Source organism: Calypte anna, chromosome 6 (assembly GCF_003957555.1).
Source record: "Calypte anna isolate BGI_N300 chromosome 6, bCalAnn1_v1.p, whole genome shotgun sequence".
Classification (NCBI taxonomy): domain Eukaryota; kingdom Metazoa; phylum Chordata; class Aves; order Apodiformes; family Trochilidae; genus Calypte; species Calypte anna.
Window position 1 is genome coordinate 17,206,787 of NC_044252.1, and position 24,286 is coordinate 17,231,072.

Sequence of the window (24,286 nt, forward strand, 5' to 3'; positions counted from 1 at the left end):
CACAATCACATTTCTGTCAAGTTATCAGAAGCACACAACAGAGAGTTTACATCAGCTTAATGACAGCTGCAGCAGAAAAGATATGGAATCAAACATAAAACTGGAATAATAAGCAGGCCATATCTGACTCAAAATGAAGCTTGCTGGTTTACAGATTGGGGTGTCTTTCCCTCCTCCATAAATTTGAAACATAAAGATGAATTTATATCAGACCAGTGCATTGTATCACATGGATACACCTTGGGTACTAACAGCTCTAAAATAATGTTAAATTCTTGAAACAACCTCAGACTGTCAATTATTCAGTACATGCTTAATCTTGTATCACAATACACACAGTATGAGACTCTAGTCTCAGCTGTACTTCAGTGTCTATATTTTTATTTTGTATTAAGATCTCTTCTAGTTAGAGGTACCCAACATTTCTCTCTCTAGAGAACACATGTTGTAATGTTTTATTTCATGTTCAGACAGTCAGTATCTTCATAAAGATCAGTGAGTAGATCCGTGTGAGAGGATGTGAAGATTATGGAAGTGTTGTGAACTGCTGTGAGATGCAGAGCGAGGAATCCTATACAAGTTACAAAAGCAAAAATAACCACAGAAGATCTAAAACAGTGTATTATGTGAAAACAATGCACACATTACTGAAAAAGGAATCCTGGCAACAATGAGAGATGACAAAGAATGACTAATTATGAAGGAATTTGTATGAGATAAAAGAAAGCAAGGAGGCTTTGGGCTGCAAAGTAAGAGACATCATCAGTCCTTCCAACTCACTACATGGCTCTGTGAACCTATATGTTATCATTCAGTTACCTGTTGTGCATCCATCTAAACACCCTCCTAGCCTTATCACCAGGACTCTTTCTGTTACTCTCATTTGAATAGAGGGATTTTGTTTTACTAAAACTTTAAGAATTTTAGCCTAGTTTCTGTGAAAAGCAGATTTCTGTCCAAGTTTCAATTTTCAACAGAATTACTAGGTGACTAGGACTGGAGGGACACCTTCTACTAGACCAGGTTGCTCAAGGCCCCATCCAACCTGGCCTTGAGCAATTCTAGGGAGGGGGCAGCCACAACTTCCTTGATCACGTTGTTCCAGTGCCTCATCACCCTCATGTAAGAATTTCTTCCTTATTTCCTTATTTCTTCCTTATTCTTCCTTATTTCTTCCTTATTTCTTCCTTAACCCAAATCTTCCCTCTTCAAGTTTTAAGTAGTTCCCCAGCCCTACGCTTTTTTCCATTTTGAAAAAAGGTGTTCTATTTCCCCTTTTCCAGTCAGCTGGAACTTTGCTGGATTTCCATGACTTCTTAAGTATGATGGACAGTGGCTTTGCAACTTCACCTGTCAATAATGTTCTTTTTTATGACAAGTTAACTTAGACATTCTTTGGACTCACAGATGGAATTCCTGGCAATTACACTTCATGTGTCTTGAAAGCCTGTTCCCAACTCCAGCACCCAAAGTGATACCTCCACTGGAAAGGACAGCAGTTACATGAAGTGAGCATTTCAAATTGATACCTAAGGAAGGGCAGCTTGATTCATGTAATTTTCAAAACACAGTTATTGCAGACAAATCTGTAAAAGCTCCCCAGTGATGTGGGGGACAGCAATAGGATTAGAACCTGACAGGTAAACACCTCCTGGAGACAGTAACCCCTCTACCTACCCCAGCTTCCTTGCTTCCTGCTCAGCTGTCTCAAGCACCAAAAGTGGAGTGGTAATACCTGAAAGGAAATTAAACTAAGTGATCTTTGTTAATAACAGCTGAGGAATGAATGACACAGACTCAAATCAGGGCCAACAGAATGAGAAAGGGCAGGTTGGGTCTCAGCATGCCAACAAGGGTTTCACATCCTAAGAAAGAAATTTGGAATTAAGTACACTTTAAAAAGAACTCCCAGTCATTTCTGAATCTCTTTCTCACAGCTGCAAATGCAGTACTGAACCTCTGCCCACAGCAACACACCTGCAGATCTTTTTTCCCCCCCTCCTCCCTAGCCATCCATAATTTTTATGCCTTCCTACAGCTGTGAAAGAAATTATAACAGGGAGGGGGCAGTGCTTGTGTACTCAGAGGCTTCTCTCTCACATTTGCTTACAGCTAGAATTTTTCATGGTCTTTGGCACAATTTCTTGGTACTGCTTCAGCTGCAGGGATGCCCTTTGAATGGGCGCAGCTATTGGAACAGTTTCAGAATTATTTCTAATTGAACAAATACTGGATTTTCCCATAGGATCACATAAAAATGGGCAGCTATCTCCACAGGGATGGGGCAAGAGTAACAAGTCTATTTGGAGCAGAGGTTATTACTTCTAAGTTTGTGGCAGTAGAGTTGCAGAGGATGTGGTGATCTCTCAGGAAGGCAAAGAGGGCAGTCAGAAGTGGCAGTGACCTCCTACCTGACCTACCTGGGAACTACCTGAGTTTCACAGTCTCCTTCTGCCTGATGTAAAACCAAAATACAAACACACAGTAACTCAGTGATGCTCACCCATTCACTTGGTATGGGACAAGTCACCTCTTCTAAAAGCCCTGCACATTGTCATGCACACACACACACACATCATTGGAGATCTATCACATGACAGGTAGCTGACACACAACAGACAAAGGTGACATCTTATTATGGGGATTATTTAGTGTCAAATGCTGATGTTCCCTGTACCTTCCAATGCACCACCAGATACGTATGCAATAAGGACACAGAAGCTGCTAGAATTCTATTCATTTGTAAGATTTACTTTGTTCATATGATGAGGGAAAAAAACCCCAACCAAATCTATGGAGCCTCAGGATAGAAGCACAGGACTAGCAGAATAATCCTACCAGTCCTCAACCCACTTTCTCTCCACATCTGAAGAACCACCAATGAATAAGATGGGAGGGGTATGTTCTGGCCTGTGTGGTGTAGGCTTGGCATCCCTGGATTACTATTTTTGATACCTCAGGCTGTCCTGACAGTTCTAAAAAGCTTTAAGTAGAGGATGAAATGCTCTAAATTAATATGCCTGTCTAAACTGCAGAGATTTTACTTTGACTAAAGAAAGTGGATCCCCCCCCTCCACAGTGTTCAGGAAACCACTTGTGCAATTTGCCCCTTCAGATCATGCCTCAAACTTCAGCTCTCTCAACTTAGTTTACGACTCAATGCTTGAGATGCACTAAGGTTTGGCTGACACAACCACCAAAGAAACAGCTGAGAAATGCTATTAAAATTTTAACCATATGAAAACTCCACTGTGTAAATTCCAGTCTAAAATACAGAGCTGTGATAGAAATAAAGTCACAGTAATGACTGGAGGTGTTCACTAAGTCTGGGCTGCAAAGTGCTAGGTGCTGTCTAAACATGCAGCTGGCAGTCTCCACTGTCTACAACATAGAATTAACAACTGGTTTGGACAAACAGCAACTAAAAATAGTCTTAAGGAGGGAGTGGAAATTCACAAGGATGTGTGTATCCTTTTCAGACCACAACAAGACAGTGGTGCCTGCCCTGAAGAGTTTATCATCAAAACAGACTAAAGAGCAGGTAGGCAGAGAACTGCAGGCGGACAAAGGGGTTTGTGTGTTCACAGTTGGGCAACAGGCAGCCACAGGGCCAGGAGAAGGAACTCGTACTGCTCTATTTTATGTCACTATCCACAGTGTGAGCCTGCCACACACAAATACATTCCCAACAGATCTACTTGCTGCTTTGTATTCCACCCACCTCAGATGAGCTGAGCAATGGGTGCAATTAGCTTTTGCAGATGCCTTTCATAGACACTGCAATTTTATCACAATAGTGGAGGATTGGAAACTATCTTTCAAACTCATTAGCAAAGGAAAAAAAACCCCAAAACCAGTGCTATGGGACAAAATAACTGAGATAAGTATTAAAACAGCACACCTGCAGCAAGTAGAAAAAAGTAAAAAGGCAACTTTAGGAAAGCTATTTCTTGACTTAGAAGCACAGATTTTATAATGTAAATATCCAATCACTCTTGTGATGGATTTTATGAAATAAAAAAAAAAACCCAAACCTGGAAAATATTATCAAAAAAGATCAGATGAAAACCTGAAGATGGGGTAAAACCTGAACTAATGGGAGAATAATCTTACAGTACAAAATCTCATTATGAAACACTGAGAGACTGTCAATGCTCACTTTTATACGGGTTTAACTAAATTGACATAAAGCCCAATGCAGTTACACAGTTGTAGCTTCATGACCCAAGTCAAACAACATTAAAAATTATATCAGCATGACTTGGTTACATAGTGAATTAACTAAAATCAATATCCATTTAGTTAAATGTGTTTAGTAATACAATGCCAACCAGACACAAGCAATGATGAATTCTAATCATTGCCATTATTTCTTCCCTAGTCTCCAAACCCTGGATCTAGTGTTATGAACAACTTGCTGAATAAATTAGTCTGCAATTTGATTCATAAAATCTTAGTGCTGTACATCTCAAGCTCAGATATAATCACAATTCATGCAAGAACCACTAGTAAGTTCAAGTATAATGAATGGAGTTCTGCTCCAAAAATCTCTCTATCCCTTTGCAGGGCCCAAAGTGAAGACATAAGCAAAACTGTTACTATCCAGTTTTCTGTTTGGAGTTTCACATGCTCTCCCTCTTGGGGCAGAAAAAGATTCAATTTTTACATTCAGAAAGAGCAAAAACTTCAATAAAAAACTTTCTACATGAGGTGGCAAACATTGTTGAGTCAGCATAAGGAAAAAAAGCTGTTACAAAATGAAACAAAACCTCTCTACTACCTCTTAATTTTTAATAGTGAATACAACCATTGGTCCTGCTCACTCTGTTGCTGAGCAATTAAAAATGAGAATCCATTAACTGAAGTCAGTTGCAGAGATTTAAATAGCCACGGCATGCCAACACCTCTAATAGTGGTCTGTCTTGATATACATTTCAAAAGAAAGATTAGTGTGTCCTCCCAAAGGTTACATTATACTCACTCTGTTTTCAACCCTATTTTGTATTAACCAATGTCAGCTCTCCTCAATCAGAGACATTCTTTATTCAAGCTAATCCAACATGCCCTTGAGATCTGGGACTAGGAAATAAGAGTATAATTGCAGGCACAGACATATCTTCAAATGATTGCAGCTTTAAATAGTCTATGGAAGGTTGGGTCAGGCCAGAAGACTGAAAATAAAATTAATCTGCTAGATCCCATATATAGCCTAGTCTTAGCATATCACATTTTTGTGCTCAAGAACAAACTAAGAGCATGTTACATCTAATTAGAATTCTAAATACAGGTTTTTTTCCTACTACTCACAGTTTACAGGCTTCATCCTATGCATGAACCTTTTTCTAAAAAGCTATATTATAATATATAATTTCCTTAAAATATTTTTCAAATGAGTATCAAAGTGAAAGCAAGCAATCCAACGTAAAAAGCCCAATGAGAACCATTAATTGGATAAAGAATTTCAACTTAACTATGATGATTCAGTAAAAGGAATCAAATAAATCAGACAGGAATAGAATACCATATGCACAATAATTTCATGTTTTCCTTCCCTTACTTAAGCTTAGGCACAAAATATTTAAACTCTTAATTTAGAGTTCTCCCCTCCTCCATAAGACAGGGATGCTATTACAGTTGTAGACCTTATTTTCTCACACAGTGTGTAGGAAAGCTTTGGTACAAGTAAACAGCATGAGAACCATGTGCAAATGAAACACTTTGATCATACCCTTTTTTAAGGTCAGAAATTGCAAGCCCAAGCCATCATTTGAGTTATCTAGGAAGATCTAGGATGTACTGAAAGATAAGAACTGTCCTGAAGGATGCAGAAAACAAGCCCAGCTCAATGCTAGGAAGAGCTGTACAGCTTAAGTCGTTGACTCCCAACACAGAGAGTAAGCAACGCTTGGACATTTGCATGGGGCCTGTCTAAAGTGTATAAACTAAAAGGTGACCAACCTGTTAGAAAAAACAGTTGAAGCCTAGGAAGATTTTAGACCAGTGTAGGAAAGAACCTTAGTACAAACAGGAATTTAACATCACAGGAATAGCACATTAGGTCAGAGTGTTTTTGAAATTTTATATGAAGACTTCCTAATTTGGCACTCCAGAATTACTAGATCTAGCATTAGCATAATTTTTGCATTCTCTGATTAGCTTAACGATTTTAATCAAGTGCTTGTAGTCAGTTTTGGATACTGGGGTGAAAAGTTCACCGCTATATACAATACTGTCCTGCAGAGAAGACCCTCCTCCAAATAAGAGCAGCTGGGAGACTTTACCTGTCTTTTATACATACTTTGTTTGTGTTTGCAGAGGTTACCTTAGGAAACTTTTTCTTTGGTTTTGGAAATATCAAAGGATAAAAATAGAGATGCTGTCTAACATTAAGCAGAGACATGCATTTGCAAGAACGGAATGGCCATTTAACACAAGGTAAAAACATATTTTAATGTATAATTTAGAACTTTCTGGAAGTTCTAATGGCTACCTGATTCTGTTCAGAAATCAGGGCTAGCTCTGTACACACCTCACAAAACATCAAGTCCACTCATGTGATAGTAATTATGAAATTCCCTGAGGAACAGACCTTGATGGATGCTTCAGTTGAAGGCGTTTATCAGTTCATATTAATTCCAATTAGCAATTAGGCTTGGAACAGAACAACATATCTGCCAGAACAGAAAACTCTTAGATATCTGACTGGACTCGGCATCCTGAAAATTGACATGGATGCAAGAACTGACTCCCTCTCAGTAGAAACCTACACAAGAAAATAGTCCTGCCCCTCATTCCCCCAGTCCGGTCACACACTGGGAGAGATTCCCCTGGCTATGATTATTTTAAATCCAGATTATCAGGTTGTTTGTATGCTTGGCTTTAATCATGACAATGACATTCGTTCACAAGAAGAATATTTACTACAGAATCAGTTCTGCACAGTAGCCACACTGTGGCTGAAAGGGGCTACCTTTTAGGAAATCACCACTAAAATATTAACATCTCCCCTGTGGATCACACACCAGCTGCTAAGACTGGCATGTCCTCCCAACCCATCATCAAGCCCCACTGTCTTGCTGGTAACCAAGCAGGCAGCTGCTGCATTAATATTGGCTTTCACTTAAGACCTACAAAGGATAGACCTCATCTATTGTGATACTAAATGACACAGTTTTGGAACAGTAAACTCTACCTCCTGGGATGATAAATATGGCAGCTCAACATCCTATGACTTACCCAGATGGCTAATAGCAACAGAGGTTTTGTCAAGAAACACATGTACAGATCATTTGATGCCATGAACAGCAGTTCTGCTAAGTTCCAAACCTAGACTGATGCAATTAGATTGAAAGAAGCTAAAAGAAAATAGATGAAGTAAAAATCATTGTGGATCTGTTCTCTGGATATGTTCTTCAGCTATACTTAAATGCCTTATTGAACTCTTTTGGGTGCATTAGCTTCAGGGACTGCCACCTACCCTGGCAGTATTAAAACCATCATTCCTCAGAGCCATCTTACACCTTAACCTAGAAAGGACTTCTATGAACAGTGAAAAGGAAGTTTAAAAAAAAAACACAAAACAAACAAACAAACAAACAAAAAAACCCAAACAAAAACTAAAGCAAATTATTTCAGAGGTTTTCAACTTCATTATTCCATAATGAAAGGACACCAAGACCCCTGGAACACTGTTGCTGCTTAAAGAGAATAGTCTTAGCATATTTCATTTAATTAATGTACACATTCACTATGTGAATGAACATTCTGCATAACTTTTGATTTTCAAAGACAGCAAAGAGACTTGTTTAGATTTGTCTACATAAAATCTTCCCCTCCCCCTCCTCTGGGAGCTTTGTATTCCTTCTACAACTGAACAGATGGAAACAGACCTCTCTTGTTACTCAGCAAAGCATAGGGTTAAGTCATCTATCAGAACTGTATATAAGCACATATATTTTTTTTTGGACAGACTACTGAATAATGATCAGTGTGGGAGCCAGGAATCCCAAGGTTTTTCCCACAGTCTGCCAGAGGCATGTCACAGAACTTTGAATGTGTCACTTAGGTCTCATTTTTTCAGAGGTGCCACGTCCTCTTATCTTCCACTGACTTCAGTGGGTGTTTTAAACTGATTGAAGCTCTGAAATGAGTCCCTTAACTGCTCAAGCTGTAGCTGCCTGTGCCAGCAAACTCATCAGCAGTTGTAGGGAAATAACTGCAGTTAAAATTTACAACGAAATAGGTCCTGCTAAGACCTGAATCTGAACTACACTGGGTGATGACATCTGGGTGGTGGCCAGTAAAGCTGCTCCTTCTCAGCCAGGGAAGCTGTGCCCTGCGGAGACAGAGTGCCACCTTGTGAGTGTCCCCTGTAAGGCCACTGAAGAGGGGGCACGTGTAGAAATAAATATTATTGCTTTGTCAACCCATCTGGAGGGGCCAAAATGAACACCTGGCTTCACAAGATATGCCAAAGGACCCCAAAAAAGATGGGGTCAGGTGGCATAGAAGAGGCACGCTCGAAATGCTGGATGTGCACCTGCCATCCAAGGACCACGACTCTCTACCAAGAGCATCACTGGATCCAAGGGTGGTATTTTTCCTATCTTTAGCACTCTCTCTCTCTCTCTCTCTCTGTTTCTAACCTTATCCCTGGCAAATAAGGGCAACATAGTTTCTAACTTTGGTAAGTTTTGCAACACATTGCTTTGTTTTGTTTTGTTAGTTGTAACCTGTTGTTTTGACATTTTCCTTAAATTCCACTAAATTCTAATCCATTACAATTCTCCTAGTTGTAATCTGACATGCTTTATAAATTTACTCACTTTTAAGTAAAGTTGTGTTTTTGTACAAACCTCCTGAGTAGTAATCTTATTCCTAGAGCACTGTGCAGAGGATTCCCAAACTTAATCTCACCAAATGGGTTGTTAAAAATAGATTAATTGAGGATGATTGTGCCCAGCCACACCTAGGCTCCTCTCTAAAAGAGTTTAGAAAGGAAGGGGGTCCAGTCCTAGTCTCCCTGGGTCGACACCCACCTCTTGGGAACTCCACACAGACCCACTCTGTGGGACATGATGTTTGGTTTGGCCCCCACTCCTGGGGAGCAGTGCTCACTCTGTGAGATGTGACAATGCTGCACCCACCTTCTGAATTGTGACACCTTGTTCTCCTCACCCTTCACCAACTTCGTTGCCCTTCTCTGAAAACTCTCCAGCAGCTCAATATCTTCTTTGTAGTGAGGGGCCCAGAACTGAACACAGTACTTGAGGTGCAGTTTCACCAATGCTGAGTCCAGTGGCACCATCCCTTCCCTACTCCTGTTGACCACACTATTCCTGATACAAGCCAGGATGCTGTTGACCTTCATGGCCAGGTGGGCACACTGCTGGCTCACATGCAGCTGTCTGTCAGCCAGCAGCCCCAGGCCCTTGTTGAACCTCATTTTATTGGCCTTGGTCCACTGATCCAGCCTGTCCAGGTCCCTCTGCAGAGCAGATCAACGCTGCCAGCCAACTTGGTGTCATCTGCAAGCTTACTGAGCAAGCACACAACACCCTGATCTAGATCTTTAATGAATATATGGAACAGGACTGGCCCCAAAACTGAGCCCTGAGGAACATCACTGATGGCTGCCAAGTGGATTTAACTACATTGACTACAATGTTCTGGGTCCAGCCAGGCAGCCAGTTTGTAACCCAGCAAAGAGTACACCTGTCTATGTCATGAGCCACCAGCATCTGTAGGAGAATACTGTGGGACATGGTGTCAAAAGCCTTACTAAAGTCCAGGTAAACAATGTCTTTCAAGGACTGATAAGGCACATGGAGGACAGAAAGGTGATCCAAGACATCCACTTTCACTAAAAAGAAATCCCGCCTGACAAACCTAGTGGCTTTGTGATAAGGTAGCTACATTATACAAGGGACAATATATGTGATCTATATGGACTTCTGCAAGGACTTTGACATGGTCCCTCACAATATCCTACTCACCAGGTTGGAGAGATATGGATTTGACGGGTGGACTGTTTAGTAGATAAGGAATTGGCTGGATGGTCACATCCAGAGGGTGATGGTCAATGGCTCGAAGTCCAGTTGGAGAGCAGTGACAAGTGGTGTCCCCCAGGGGACTGTACTGGGACCTGTACAGTTTAATATTTATATCAACAGTATAGAAAGTGAGATAAAGTGCACCATCAGCAAGTTTGCAGATGACACCAAGCTGAGTGGTGCTGTCTATAAGCCAGAAGGATGGGATGTCATCCATCCCATTCTGGGCTGCATCAGAAGAAGTGTGGCCAGCAGATGGAGAGAGGGGATTCTGCCACTTTGCTCTGGTAAGACCTCACCTGGAGTTCTGCATTCAGCTCTGGAGCCCTCAGAACAGGAGGGACATGGATCTGATGGAGCAGGTCCAGGGGAGGGACACAAAAATGGTCATGGGGCTGGAACATCTCTCCTATGAAGACAGACTGAGGGAGCTGGGGTTGTTCAGCCTGGAGAAGAGAAGGCTCTGGGAGACCTAATAGTGACCTTCCAGTATCTGAAGGGAGCCTTTAGGAAGGCTGGAGAGGGATTGTTTGCAAGGCCCTGGAGTGACAGGACAAGGGGCAATGGTTTTAAATTAGTGTTGCCCCGAGGGGTAGTTGGGGCCTCATCCCTGGAAATGTTCAAGGTGAGGCTTGACGGGGCTCTGAGCAAACTGATTTAGTTGAGGATGTCTCTGCTTATTGCAGGGGAGTTGGATTAGATGTCCTTTAGAGAGCCCTTTGAACCCAAATAATCCTGTGATTCTTTCATGGTACATAATTATTAATTATTATTATTAATAAGTAATTATTGTATATTTTATTTATGAGGAAAAAATGGCCTCTGCACATATGCACCATAAATTGCATAGCAGCCAACTTACGAGTTAAATGAATGAAATGGTTTACTTCAGGTAAAAGCATCCAGTTTTTACTGGAATGAAATGGGGTTTTAGGAAGAGGTAAATATTTAAGAAACAATTCAAACAATGCAGAACTGATTGCTCTTAACACCTCGAGGACCAATGAAGTGTACCCTTAATGACTTCAAAAAGTGTTCCAGGAAAAGCAAAAAGGGGGGAGGGGAAAGAGCAACAGGTTTTTAACAGGTTAAACATCCAGGGATGAAGTTTTAGGAAAAGGGAAAAAGGGAAGAGAGACTCTCAACTCATCCTGAAAAATGCTCTAGAAAGCTGCAGCTTTTTTTCTTCTTTCCTCTATTTTCATTTTTTGTGTCCATCTTTGTCTGGCCTTGTCCACTTTTTTATAGCCAAAAACCTCTGCCCATCAATCACTGTCAGGTACTTGTTTATGACTGCAGGCATTCCATAGCTCTGGAATCAGATCTGTGTCTCTCTACACCAGGTGCAGTGTTGCACCATTTGGATTTTTTTTTTAATCTCCTACTCAAAAAGGCTATTTTTCTTTGAAAAAAATTCCTTGAAGAAGTAAAAAATGTGATAAAGAAATAGCAAAGAGCAGCATTTACTGGAGTCATCCATTTCATAGCCAGCTTTTAATAGTCATTTGCTGGATCAGGAGACATTTTTTCAATTTGTTGGTGAGTGTTCACCACAGATTCTAATTTATTAATTTTACAACATGCAAAACGAAGTCCTTATAGGGACACTCAATAATAAAATGGCATGTTTCATTTTTTATGTGATTAATAGCCCCTACTACGAGACAGAGACATGCTGGAGCGTGTCCAGAGAAGTGCCATGGGGATGATCAGAGGGCTGGAGCACCTCTGCTATGAGGACAGACTGAGAGAGTTGGGGTTATTCAGTCTGGAGAGGAGAAGGCTCTGAGGAGACCTTAGTGTAGCCTTCCAGCATCTGAAGGGGCTACAAGAAAGCTGATGAGGGACTTTATAGTATTTAGTCTAGCAATGAGAGACTTGTTCAGGTAGTGAAAGGACTGGGGGCAATGGATTCAAACTACAGGAGGGTAGATTTAGATTAGATATTAGGAAGTTCTTCCCCATGAGGCTGGTGAGACACTGGAACAGGTTGCCCAGAGAGGTAGTGGAAGCCCCATCCCCAGAAGTTTTTAAGGCCAGGCTGGACAGGGCTCTGAGCAACCTGATCTAGTCGGAGGTGTCCCTGCCCATGGAAGGAGGGTTGGAACTAGGTGATCTTAAAGGTCCCTTCTAACCTTGAAAATTCTATGATTCTATGATTTCTCTTGGCTGTACCAAGAAAACAAAAATGTACTGCTTGTTTCATGTTTTTACCATTTTTTATACTGCACTACTTCTTCAGAATCTGCATTTTCAAGAACTCAAGTATAAAACCAATTGTTTCCCATCACTAACTTACATCTTTGAAAGTTTATGAATAAACACTAAGCCCAAGAGGAACTTGTGTGCTAACCCAGTCAAAGTTCCCACATAGTGCAAGGAAATCTTTTGAACAGCTTCAGTCAGCCACATGCTTAGTGAGCAATCGATGTCTCTGTCCAGGGGTAAGGCTGGGTACAGGCATGTGCATAGGATAAGAATCTGATAATCATTAAAAAGAAGCAGGCAAGTTACTTCAACACACAGCCTCCTTCACTCATCATAAGTAATCAGTACTTTCTAAATATTAAGCAGTAATATACTAAAGCAAGCTTTGTAAAAACAAAATGCATCTTTCAAAGACATCAGACCTCAGATAGCAGTTTCCCAATTATAATTTCTTTTGGATGCTGGAGCAGCATGCTATTAACTTTGCTGTCCCTTCTGCCCCCAACTTGTGTTGTCTGTGTGAAAAGGGAATGTGCTTTTTTTTTTCTCCTTACCTTTGCTCCCCAAAATCACTTCTAGTTGTATTTTCAAGTCAGCATATTATACTGAGTGGTTAAGCTACTAGCATTAACAGGTACCTCAAGAGCATAAGCAATGCTCCCTTACGTGATTGTCAGTATATAAACGTGTTTGTGTTCCCTTTTCCCTCTTTAGACATGTTTTTTTTTTTTTTTTAATTTGAATCAGAATTCCCTTTTAAGCAGTCTGGGGGGAAAATATATTGGTTTCTTTCACTTGTGTGCCATTCTGCATTGGTTTAGAATCGAATTTTGCTTCTCTCCTGTTTTTCAGTGAATGCAAAGTGACTGATGTGGTTTCAGAGTGTGTGCATCTTTCTCTGCATTCTGCACAACCTGTTCAGAAAGCAAATCCACAGCAACTCAAAGCAGGGAGGAAGTCAGAGTAAATCCACAAGTCATTAAATGCTGCAGGTGTTACAGCAGCTCTGTAACAACAGCAGGAACGTAGCATGTACAGAAAATTCAGTTACTGATCCCTGTCCACAAAATTTTACTATTAGAACCAAAGAGATGTTTTCTTTATTCTTGGTATTATAAAGCATGAACTCCACAAGCAGATAAATGCATCCAGTGACAGGTTCAGAATCCACAGAGTATTAAAAAAATTAACCATCTCACCAAAGAATTATTTATCATCCATTCGTGCAAAATTCAATATCAGGGCTAAATAAAATGCACTCAGCAAACTTGCTGGCCCTCAAAAAACTCAAGTACCAAAAATAAAGAGGAAAGCAGTCCCTGGGGACACTGAAGGAAATGAGTGAGCTATATCCCCAGATCACACAAACAGTATGACCCCACAAATTAATCTGAAATGCATTATATTTGTGATTTGCCTTGACTGTGCCAGATCAGTGAGGGAAGCATTGAACTGCACAGGGTAATGCAGATGAACTTCAAATAAAAGGCACAATTCCACTTGACCGAGAGATCAACTCACCTCAGTAAGACTATTGACCTGGAGCAGGCACCTAAGCAGTAAATTTCCTTTTAGCTTGGTATTTTCTTTCTTCATGCAGATGTTGACCTCCAAGTTATTTTTATTTCTGCTAGAATCTGCTGTATTCTATGAACTGCATTGCCATGTATCATGTGTCTAATTTTATTTTACATTGTTATGCCAGCATACTCTAGTACTTTTTCAGCCTGAGGGAACCCAGACATTACAGCAGTCTTGTGAAGAATTGTCCTGTCATTATTGTAAATGGAACACATCTCCTTCTGGACAGGAATAAAGCTTGGCCTCCAACAGCAGCACCACAACACACAAGCTTGAAGATACCATGGAAAACTTCACATTGAAAGCGTGATAAGCACAGCTGCATGGAACAAAAGTGTTCTTGCACAGTAATGCTAAAAAAACCCAAAACAACAACAAAAATCTCTACTAACTACACATTCCCTAGGGCTTAATATATTATCCATAAGGCACAATACTCAATAGCAGAGCTTATTATAGGAAATCTCAGGAAGAAGAATTTAAAATCTTGCCTAATTTGCACTAAAAAGACAGCTGATAGAATCGATGCCTTCTACATTCCAGCAACAACATGCCATCATCTTAGAGAGCCATGTTTCTATACCCAAAGGGTAGCCTACACAAAAATCTTTGCAGACAAATTTAACTTTGAGAAGTACGATGGATTGAGGAAAACTGTTCAAGACCAGTCAGAGATTACATCTTAATGATCTGCACTAGAAGAAAAAAAGGTTTTCAAACTCCTTAAGGCTTCTTTTCCAGCAGGCCTCATGCTGTTGCAATTGAATTCATAAAAACCAGCATTCCTGTTGAAAGCCAGTGTATGCATTAAAGACAGATCGGTGATATTGACAGGAATGATACACAGAGCTTCTCCTGGAAATGCAAATTCCAGGATAGCAAAACACGTATGCTTGTACCACCCATTTCCAGGCCTACATACAACTGTGCTGGGACCCAGACCACTAAGGGAAGTGGACAGTACACCTTGGAGTAGATCAGACTCTTCTCATGAAACAAATGCAAGATCTTGTTTATTTCATGAAGCAGGAGCTTTGCTTACCAAATGCAAACGTAAGCCTTGGGCATTGCATATGCTAGAGGAAAAAAAAGCAAAGTAAAAAGCAATTTGCAGGCTGCAGGTGCCTCCTGATGCTCTTCAAGATGTTGATAACATGAGGTAAGCTGTAACATTCTGAACTATCATAGCGCTTGTGATGAAAGAGAAGCTTAATAACTTTTCTTGTACAAAACTCTGTCTGCAACCTGATGATCTTCACCAGCAATGAGTGAATTCCTGCCTTAAGTAGGTAGTGGTATATTGGTCAAGTTGCAGGGCTACAGCACTGAACTGAACAAAATACTGTGGGAATCAGAAAGGTTATAAAAATTCAGAGTGCAAAGTTCAATCCCTTTATTCATGTTCTCTGTTCAGAAGTGTTTGGTGATATGGTACAATCAAGCCAGAGAAAGTAAAGATGAGATCAGTAAGCAGAGATACCTTGCTTGCTGAGGCTTTGAGTGTCTGGTATCTGCATGAGGGAAACCAGGTCTTCTATTATCCTACTGAAACAATAATTGTTCAACTCAAATCCATTTTTATAAAACACCTAGAATGAGCAGCAGCTAATTAATACTTTGGTATTTTATAAATGAGGTTGTCAAGATCTGGACAGGCCACAGAATCTTTTTTTTTTTTATCAGTTAGATTAAATCACTTCAGCAGAACTCAGGAAGGAGTTACCCTGAAGAAGAAAATTAGTAACTTTTACTCTTTCTGATAGATCCCTAAGAAGCAAAGAGTGGGAAGTTTCAGACTCCTTGAGCCCCACCCTCAGATGAAAGAGGCTATTGCCAATTTATTAAAATTGGAAAAATTTGAAGATACATATTTTAAAAAGTAAGTTTATCAAGGTCAGGGGAGGAGAGGAACAGTCAGGCAGTTGCCACAGAACAGCCAGTAACCTCTGGATCAGCACCTTAACCTGCAATAGTAGAGGCCTAGGTCAAGTGATCATTACTGTTCATGTCTATATAGAACACACTTTGCTGTTCCATAACAAATTAACCATGTTTCCATCTTAAGATTAAAAGAGCAAACAATTTGAACTTGAATGTTATCCAAGACTTTTGATTTTGGCATGAGTTATGGCAGCTAAAAGCATTCAGTTCCTTGTACCTTGTGGATTTAGATGGACTAAGATGTCCATAGCAGGGCAAATATGCAGAAATGCAGGCAGTATTATGTTCTGTCTACACAGCACATTAGCTCCACAGGTTGGGGAACATTTTTAGGGAACTCTTGCTTGCTAATTTACTTCGGAGAGAACATCAGTTGAAGAGTGGCTTATTTCCTATTAAAGAACAAACTCCCACTCGAGTGGTTCAATACATGGCATTACTGACCGAGCACAAAGAAATGAGAAAAAGTCCAAGCACAAAGTGGAAAGAACCAGCACCATCTGCTGCTCAGAAGTAGACGGAGCCAGCAGAGTAAAAAAGAATGTATCAACAATTTTTTGAGTCCTGGAAGCACAGAACACACAATTCTGATGAGATTCAGGCTGCATTCATCTTGCATGTAAAACGAGATTCTGCAGCTGGTTAAGGCCAAGTAGATGTATCTGTCACTATCTTAGTACTATGGCTTTACTACCTTGAAGATCTTAAACTCAAGCTACAAGGTAATAATAACATTTCCAGACTCTGTGACTGCAAAGAAGGTATGCAATTTTATCATTCTTTCCTCTGGAAAGACAGTTCAGAAATTTTGATTCTCCCCCCCTAATAAATTGAAATTCTATTTCAAATTCCAAAAGACAGTTGCTACTTTTAGTGACACTGAAATATTTGCATGTCCTCAGCTGTAATCCAGATATCTAGAAGTGTCAAACACAGATCCTGACAGAGCCCTCCACTGCAAAACCAACACCATTAATCTTCTTCAGCAGGTCAATACGATGCTACAGACACACTGTGATGCCCACAGCTCCTACTTGCCAAGTGTTTCCACAGCACACTGCTGACATTACATTGTCTCATTATTGCCATTAGGACCCAGAACTACTTTCTGGTACTAGTACTTTCTTTCTGGTACTAGTACTTTCTTTCTATTTTCTGTCATTTCCCTAGTCAATATACTAAGTGCCAAATCCTAGAAATCTGCATAACACCCTAAAATATCAATATTATCACTCATCCAGATATGCACAATTGATTATCAGCTGGAAAAAGAGTCAGGGGAAGCGTAATTACCAGCAGCAAACTCAATTTCCTGCTGTTAGTTAGAATTGCAATTTGCACTGAATAATAGAGAATCTGAAATTATTTTAATGTCTGAATTTCTCAATTCCCCTCCAGGTATTTTAATTACAAAACATCTTAACAGGAACTGAGATTAAAAGGCCACAAAAATTACTTACTTGGTGGTAATAACCTGGGACAAAGAAGCTTACCACAGAGAGACATCTTAGTGGGCACCATTCACCCTTCTGGGACCTCTCTATAAGACACTGCCAACACCACTGATGGACTCCCCACAGAACAAGTTGTCACCAATTACTGTCCCTGTCCCACCTTCTGATTCTGCCTTTATTTCCTACTTATTATATGGTACAAACAAATCAGTGAAATAGCTTCTGCATGAACTCTGAACAAAAACTCCTGGATGAGATATATGCCCCAGCCTAACTTATGGCAGAATGTGACCACTAGTCCAATTTTAAAAGAGTTACTATCTGTGTCTTTCTTAAGGACAAGCTGCCTATATTGAGTTCATTCTTTATACTTAATTGAAAAGCATGCCACAGAGCTCGGACTCAAAGTTTTGAAAATACCTTTCTACATGTGAATTATGCATAGGCAGTCATCTTTTGTCTGGTTGAGTCTGCAAAAAGCACGAGACAACAGTTCTGAAGAGGACTGAACTGCCTCATTAAAGAAAGGGCTGATGATGTTACTCAACTGGAGCACAAAAAGCAACCTGAAGGTGCAGTTTTCATCAGACTTGATGGATTCACCTAAAATTCAGCTGTCTGGGGTTTTTTTTCAAGCATAAGAGCTGAAACAAGAGATGTGAACAGAACGGGAAGAAGCCAAGAGGAAAGGGAGAAAGCAAGGTCAACCCCTACAGGTTTCTAGTGAAATGATGTTGCACTCTGATTTTCACAGAAAGGGCTAATTAACAGCTATTATGGTTGGCCTGCACAGAAACCATTGTGGCAAGGAGCAGGAAGGAGCTATCATCAGTGACAGAGATACCAAGACATGTACCTTGGTCTGGAATTTTTCAGTAGGCTGCTTTCAACTCTAATATACACGTTTGTTGGAATACAAAAGGGCACCTTTGCTTTGGAGAAGAGCATTACTCTAGAATGATTACTTAGTAAAAAGTGAAATGAAAATATCTTTCCCAGAAAAAAACAAACCAATGGTCACTTGAGGGTACTAGCCCACTATGCAGGTGACAGATTCAGATTCCTAGTCTAAAGCCAAGGGAACAGAAACCTGTGTCGCCTGAACTGTTAGAGAGAATGTTAGAGAGGTACCAGATAACCCATGGAAAAAATTCTTGTTCACACTTTTATCTTTCTGCTCTTACCCTCCATAAAAAGATCGATTTAATCCATTCTGAAGTAGAATGGAAGGATCTTAAAAATCACCAAGCTTTCTACAAAGAAAAGCTATTCTCCAATGAATCAGTAACAAATTTCACCATACCTGAAGACATTGCTTTTCACCTCCTAATTTTTTTAACCTTGTTAACATTCCCTTCCTTGAATCTGAAGGCCTTACTGTATCAGAGAATTACATCTAACTCGAGAGAAACTTGAGCATCTCCTAGTGCTGCAGAGATCAGAGAATAAAACTAGGCTGACCATTTTCCACAGGGCATTAAAAACATCAGCTTTCTGAAAGGTGAGGCCTCAGGAGCATCTAAGCTGTCAATATTACTTAAGACTTCCTCAGAAATCAACCCCTCTGTTTCTTAGACACTGCATTACACCACGCTGAAGTCCACTGGAACTCCAGGCTAATGCATAATTTTGTTGCCCCTGGTAATCAATCAACTCTTTCCATTAACAAGTTTGTACACCAAGGCAAATTTCTATCCAGAAATACCAGCTGCTCCAATGATTACCCCAAAGTGCTGAAACTTTGCACCTGAACTCATACTACCCTGATAATTTTATAAAAACATGCCCCTCACCTGCTAATGACCATGAGAAGAACTTGAACCCACAGTTTACCCTACCATTCCTCTTTGAACTTCCCTTGCTGTGAAGGAAGGAAGCATGAACCGGTTAAAAAGCAGCCAGAAACTTACATAGTTTTCCCAGAACAGAGGGCAAAGAACAACTCTGAAGAGGTATTTCAGGAAGTCCTGCCATCAAATCTAACACTGGACTTAATGAAACATGAATAATGCACAATGCACATCATTAGTTCTGGCTGCTCAGCAGAAAATCAATACATGTTCTATTCCCTCACAGGAACATGCTGTTACTCTGGTCCTTGCACTCTGAAATAACTCCCACAGCCAAGCTTTATGCAGCCTGCAGCAGAGGGAAGGTGGGAACATCCCAGCAAGAAGGATGCTGAAAGCCTTTGCTGTTGGTCATAAATTAGGTTTTTGTAGGTAACTGGTAACACAGACTTTAGGAAGCTTTGGATATTTCCTTGCTGGGAGGTCTCAGCCTCTCTACCAGATAAGTTAGTATCATCACACTATAGAAGCATTTTAGGAATGCTGCACTCTGTTCTTAATTTTGTTAGCTAAAGCTCTGCTCCTTACAAGCACAGTAAAATCACATGCCTATATTTACAGCTATGGAATGTATTTGTCTTCACAAGATCCCTAGCTTAATTAATGTCTAATTGATGTCTCTGCTCGTTCTCAAGTCCTCTTCCCCTCCCCAGGAGGTGGGGACATAGCTCATTATTTCAAGTTCAGATTGTGCTTTATAAGATGGTCCCTGCCTGTAAAACTTTTCAAGTCTTTTCCTAAGGAGAGTGATTTCTTGCCTGAACCATCAGGCAGCCACAGAAAGCTGCTGTTGCCAAGAGCAAAACACACTACAAATCCTATGTGGAAAGGAAGAGGCATCTCTACAGAGATGAGATGATTACACTAAGGGGCAGAAGTAATTCCCTGCTTCATTTACTTCCTTAAAACTGAACCTAGTGAGGAATGTCACAAAGCTCCCTCCTTGTTCACTGTTCCCCCATGCTTCACCCTCTAGTCTGGGGCTATTTTCTCCACACTGCCTTCAGAGTAGTTAATCCAACAGCACACCAGCTCCATCCTCAGTGTCCCCCTTGACAGCCCCTATACAATCACTTTAGTATTTCAAATGCTTTACCTCACATTATTCCAAAGAAAAAAGATGAAAACCAGACTCACACCACAGGCAGGACCACTGCCACATTCTCCCCAGTACCTCACAGACTCCTTCCACCCCCAGCTCACAAACTGTGAGCCTTAAACCAAATCACGTTTGCTGGCACTCCATCCCAGCCTTTTACACATGTACCTTTCTAGAGCTGCACAGTTCTTCAAGTTGACTCTCCTGACTTAAAGAATCACACACTTAAGAAACGAAGATGGCAAACCTACCCCTTGCAGCTGGGCTCCTCATTAGTATTGGGTTTGCCATGCCAGCTGCAGCTACTGACACTCATTTCTCCCTGCCCTGGGGGCTAGTGTGCTCTCAGAAATGTTGGTGGGCTCTCGGGATTGAAGGAAATGTTTGGAGTTCACAGATCCAGGGCTGTTTACTTTCATTCCAGAAGGAAGAAGCTGGGTGTTATTAATTATCTGGTAAGCTGGAGCACCCAAGGTGCTGGCTTCCCACATGCTCCAGGACAGCTGTGTGCAACATCAGCCCCTCAAACCAGAGCTGCAGTGTCGGGCTGCGGTGGCATTGGTGTTCCTCTTTGCAGACCTAACAGGCTGCAGGTGCAAAGATGTGGTTTGGTGAGGGGACCAGATGTGTTACTTCCCCTTTTCTGCCTTCACAGGCCAGAGAAAGGAGGGTTCTTTGGACAGCATGATTTTGAAGGAAATATTATTTCAGGAACTTCCTGAGATGCACTGATGACAACTTCCTCCTCTAAATGGTAGAATACCCAACCAGAAAAGGTGCTTTGTGACTTTGTTCTCACCAAAAGGGACCAGCTGTGAGTGATGTAAAACTCAATGGGAGACTAGGCTGCAATGACCATGGCATTGTAGAATTCAAGATGCTTAGGGCGGCAAGAAAAGTGTGAAGAAAGCTGACAGCACTTGATTTTAAAAGGGCAGACTTGATTCTCTTCAAGAATCTGCTTGGTAGGGTAGAATGGTACAAAACCCTGGATGGGAAGGGAGCCCAGGAAAGCTGGTCTGTTTTCAAGGATCACCTCCTGCATGCCCAGGACCAATGTGTCCCAATGAAGAAGAAGGCAGGCAGGAGTCCCAGGAGGCTGGCATGGATTAGCAAGGAACACTGCTATGAATTGAAACTGAATTACAAAGGTGCACTACAGTTTGTCCCCCAAGCATCTGTAGCACACAGGGATCCAGATTAATATCTATGTGTCCCATAACTAGCCTTCAATATATATTGATATACAACTTAGTCTCTTTCAGATGAATTGAACAAAGTGGAAGAATGGCAGGCATGTAGCTCTGAAAGCCTGTGTTTCTTGCTCTGACACAGACTTCCTGTACCACTGTAGTGCCATCAGAGCTAGAATAGCCCACTGGAATGCTAGATAACAAATATATTAAAGCCTGGAAGTAGATTAGATAACCCTTAGAAGGGGGTTGACAAAGAGGCAAAACCTACAAATGACTTAGTGTACTACAGAGTTTTGTAACTGAAAATTACTTTATTGTGAGACTGCACTTATCTGATTCTGACATCTCCAGATGGCAAGAAGAATCTTTCTTCCATGATACTGAACAGCTATTTAATAAACTGTTGGTATTTAAAGCACCGTTCAAGGTGTAATACTGCATGAATATATGTACATATATATATGATGCAAAGTGACATTTGGCTGGAAGTATCTGTCTCAAAATAGCATCAGCTAGATCTAGTTACACTTTTCTATTTTATAATCTTGGCACAGCTGAAGAAAAACCTAAACATTACAAACTCCTCTGACTGTGTCTGCTTTTGCTGCTAAATGATGTTAATCAAACCTCTCTTTCTGATGGGTGGAAAACTGTCATTAGGCTGTGAATGGCAACGATGAAGAAAAAATGATACACCAATAGAGGAACTGGTGCTGCAGCAGATCACACAGTAAAGCCCCTGCCAGAGCATCTCCACCAGCTGAACTGAAGTGGAGACATCGGCTGTGCCCAGACACAGCTCATAGCTACACGCTACACCTCATAGGTTTGAAGGACTGCTCAAAGCAGCTGTTGCAGACCCGGGACAGTTTTCTTTCTCTCCTTCTCTCCCTCCCTTCCTTAAGTAAACGACTTTCCACCCTTCCTGCTTCCAGCCCTGGAGGGCTGATTGCTACAGCAAACTGCTTCTCCAAGATGGTGCAGGTAAACCTGACACAGCTGTCTCCAGCTTTTATAATGAATTTCAGGACTGGATACACAGCATTAGCAACAAGCACAGGAACGCAAAGGCTCTGCCGAGTCCCAGGACACAGTACGATTTTTGAAATATCGCTGCTACTCTGACCAGACATTGCCGACTATATCGCTGAACAGGAGCACACGTCCCCTCCTGCAACGCTTCATTCTCTCCCAGCCTTTCCAAGCTCCACTCACTCCGGCCGCTCTCCCCGGGGTTGGCTCCGGCCAGCGGGGCAGCAACTTCCCCGGGCAGCTCGAGGGTCTCCACTGGCATCCCTAGAGGCTCTCCCACACCGCCAGGAAGGGACCCCTAACCCCTTCCCCACAGTGATAGGCTCAGGGGAAGAGCACTCACCTTTTCTGTCCTGCCCGATCCTGGGGCTGGACGCGCCGCTGCCGGCAACCTCGGTGTCGGCTCCGTCCCCGACTGCCCCGCTCCATCGCCGCCTCTCTCCGCTCACAGCTCTGGCTCGGGGGCGATGTTTCACGTCGGGGCTAAATAAACTCTACTGCATTATTGATCTAGCCTCGAATAAATTCCCATCCAAAGTAGGCATTAAATGACACGGCAATTACAGGCAATAAATCACCAGCGCGCAGACACGAGGGCTGGACCTGACTCCTTCTAATTGGCCCTGCACCAGTGATACCAATATGCCTCTGGCAGGGAGCAGCTCTCATTCCACATTTCTCCTCCCCACCTTACTCTGGTCACATTCAGCAGACTGACTCGACAAGGATCAAGACCAGGAGCTGAATCTCTCCAAGCTTGATCCAGGGGACGGGGAGCTAAAACCAAAAAACATAAGCGGAGAAGTTTGTGCATCTGATAAAGTTGTGTGTTAGAAGAAATACAAAATACAGAGGGCAGCGGTATGATGAGCAGCCTGCCGTGCTCTACATCCCTTCTGAGGAAGTATCCCAGTTAGAGCCAGAGAGCTGAGAGAGAGACGACCCACATCTCTCTTCAGAGCAGAAAAATCTCTTGCCAGCACTGACAGCCTGGCAGGATGCACACAGAGGAATGCCAGTACTCCATGATAGCATCCATCATTTTTATTCATACTCCTTGCTAAATGCAGGAAGGTATGGGGGGACCAGGCAAAGTCTGTAGTCAGTAATGTAAAGATGTTTTGGACCTTGAGCTGCTGGTGGAAACAATTGCTTAGAAATTATGTAAATCTGTTGAGTGGAGGCTGCCTTGTAAAAGAGCTGAACTGTTATTTCTGTTCTGAATACACAGGCTTCTGCAGTTACCTCTCCATTAATCATTGGTATTAGCTGGGCTTGAGCATAGTGAAGAGGAGGTAACCAGGGATCCCTAGGCCATCAAGCTTAGCAAGTGTCCTGGTGCTATGCATGACAAGCAAGGGCACTGGCAGAGGGAAATTATGCTTCAGCCTTTTTGCTCAGTCTCTGGGGAAAGAGATTATATAGGGTTTTATATAAATAATTTATTGTAATTTTCATGTAAAAAAACCCAAAACCCTTTCAAACAAATGACAACCAAGTTCAACACTAAATTCTAACTTTGAAGCTTCTTTGTTAAATGAAAAATGTACTCAGTGTAAGCAGAAGCATTCAATTTGGTCCTGTTTGAAATGTTTTGCTTTGATTTTAACAGTTTTGGCCTTCCTTAAAGCAATTTTCAAAACAGAAACATAATTTAAATGCGTTTTTAAGTTGGAAATTTCCTTGCTTTTTTCCCCCTAGGTTAAACACAATAAATTCAGACTTGAATTTCTCAGATGTACTCTTTGGTGCAAATAAACTGCTTGGCAAGGAGAACAAAAATGTTATAAAAAATGCCATCTGAGAGAGAAAAAGCCTTTGACATCCAGCAAGTGGTTCTGTGATGGCTTCAGGGCTTTATTGTAACAATATA

The 24,286-nt window shown here is 41.4% G+C and overlaps 1 protein-coding gene across 1 annotated transcript in view; it reads right to left on the minus strand.

Moving 5' to 3' along the window:
• Positions 1-23,673, minus strand: part of ARHGAP22 (Rho GTPase activating protein 22) — a 65,946-nt gene extending 42,273 nt beyond the window's left edge. Inside the window, exons 1-2 of the mRNA XM_030453208.1 lie at positions 23,659-23,673; positions 22,757-22,907 (exon numbers count right to left, since the gene is read on the minus strand). Coding sequence (XP_030309068.1) covers positions 22,757-22,907; positions 23,659-23,673 — 166 coding nt within the window. The remainder of the gene's footprint in view (positions 1-22,756; positions 22,908-23,658) is intronic.
• Positions 23,674-24,286: the final 613 nt, after the last annotated feature.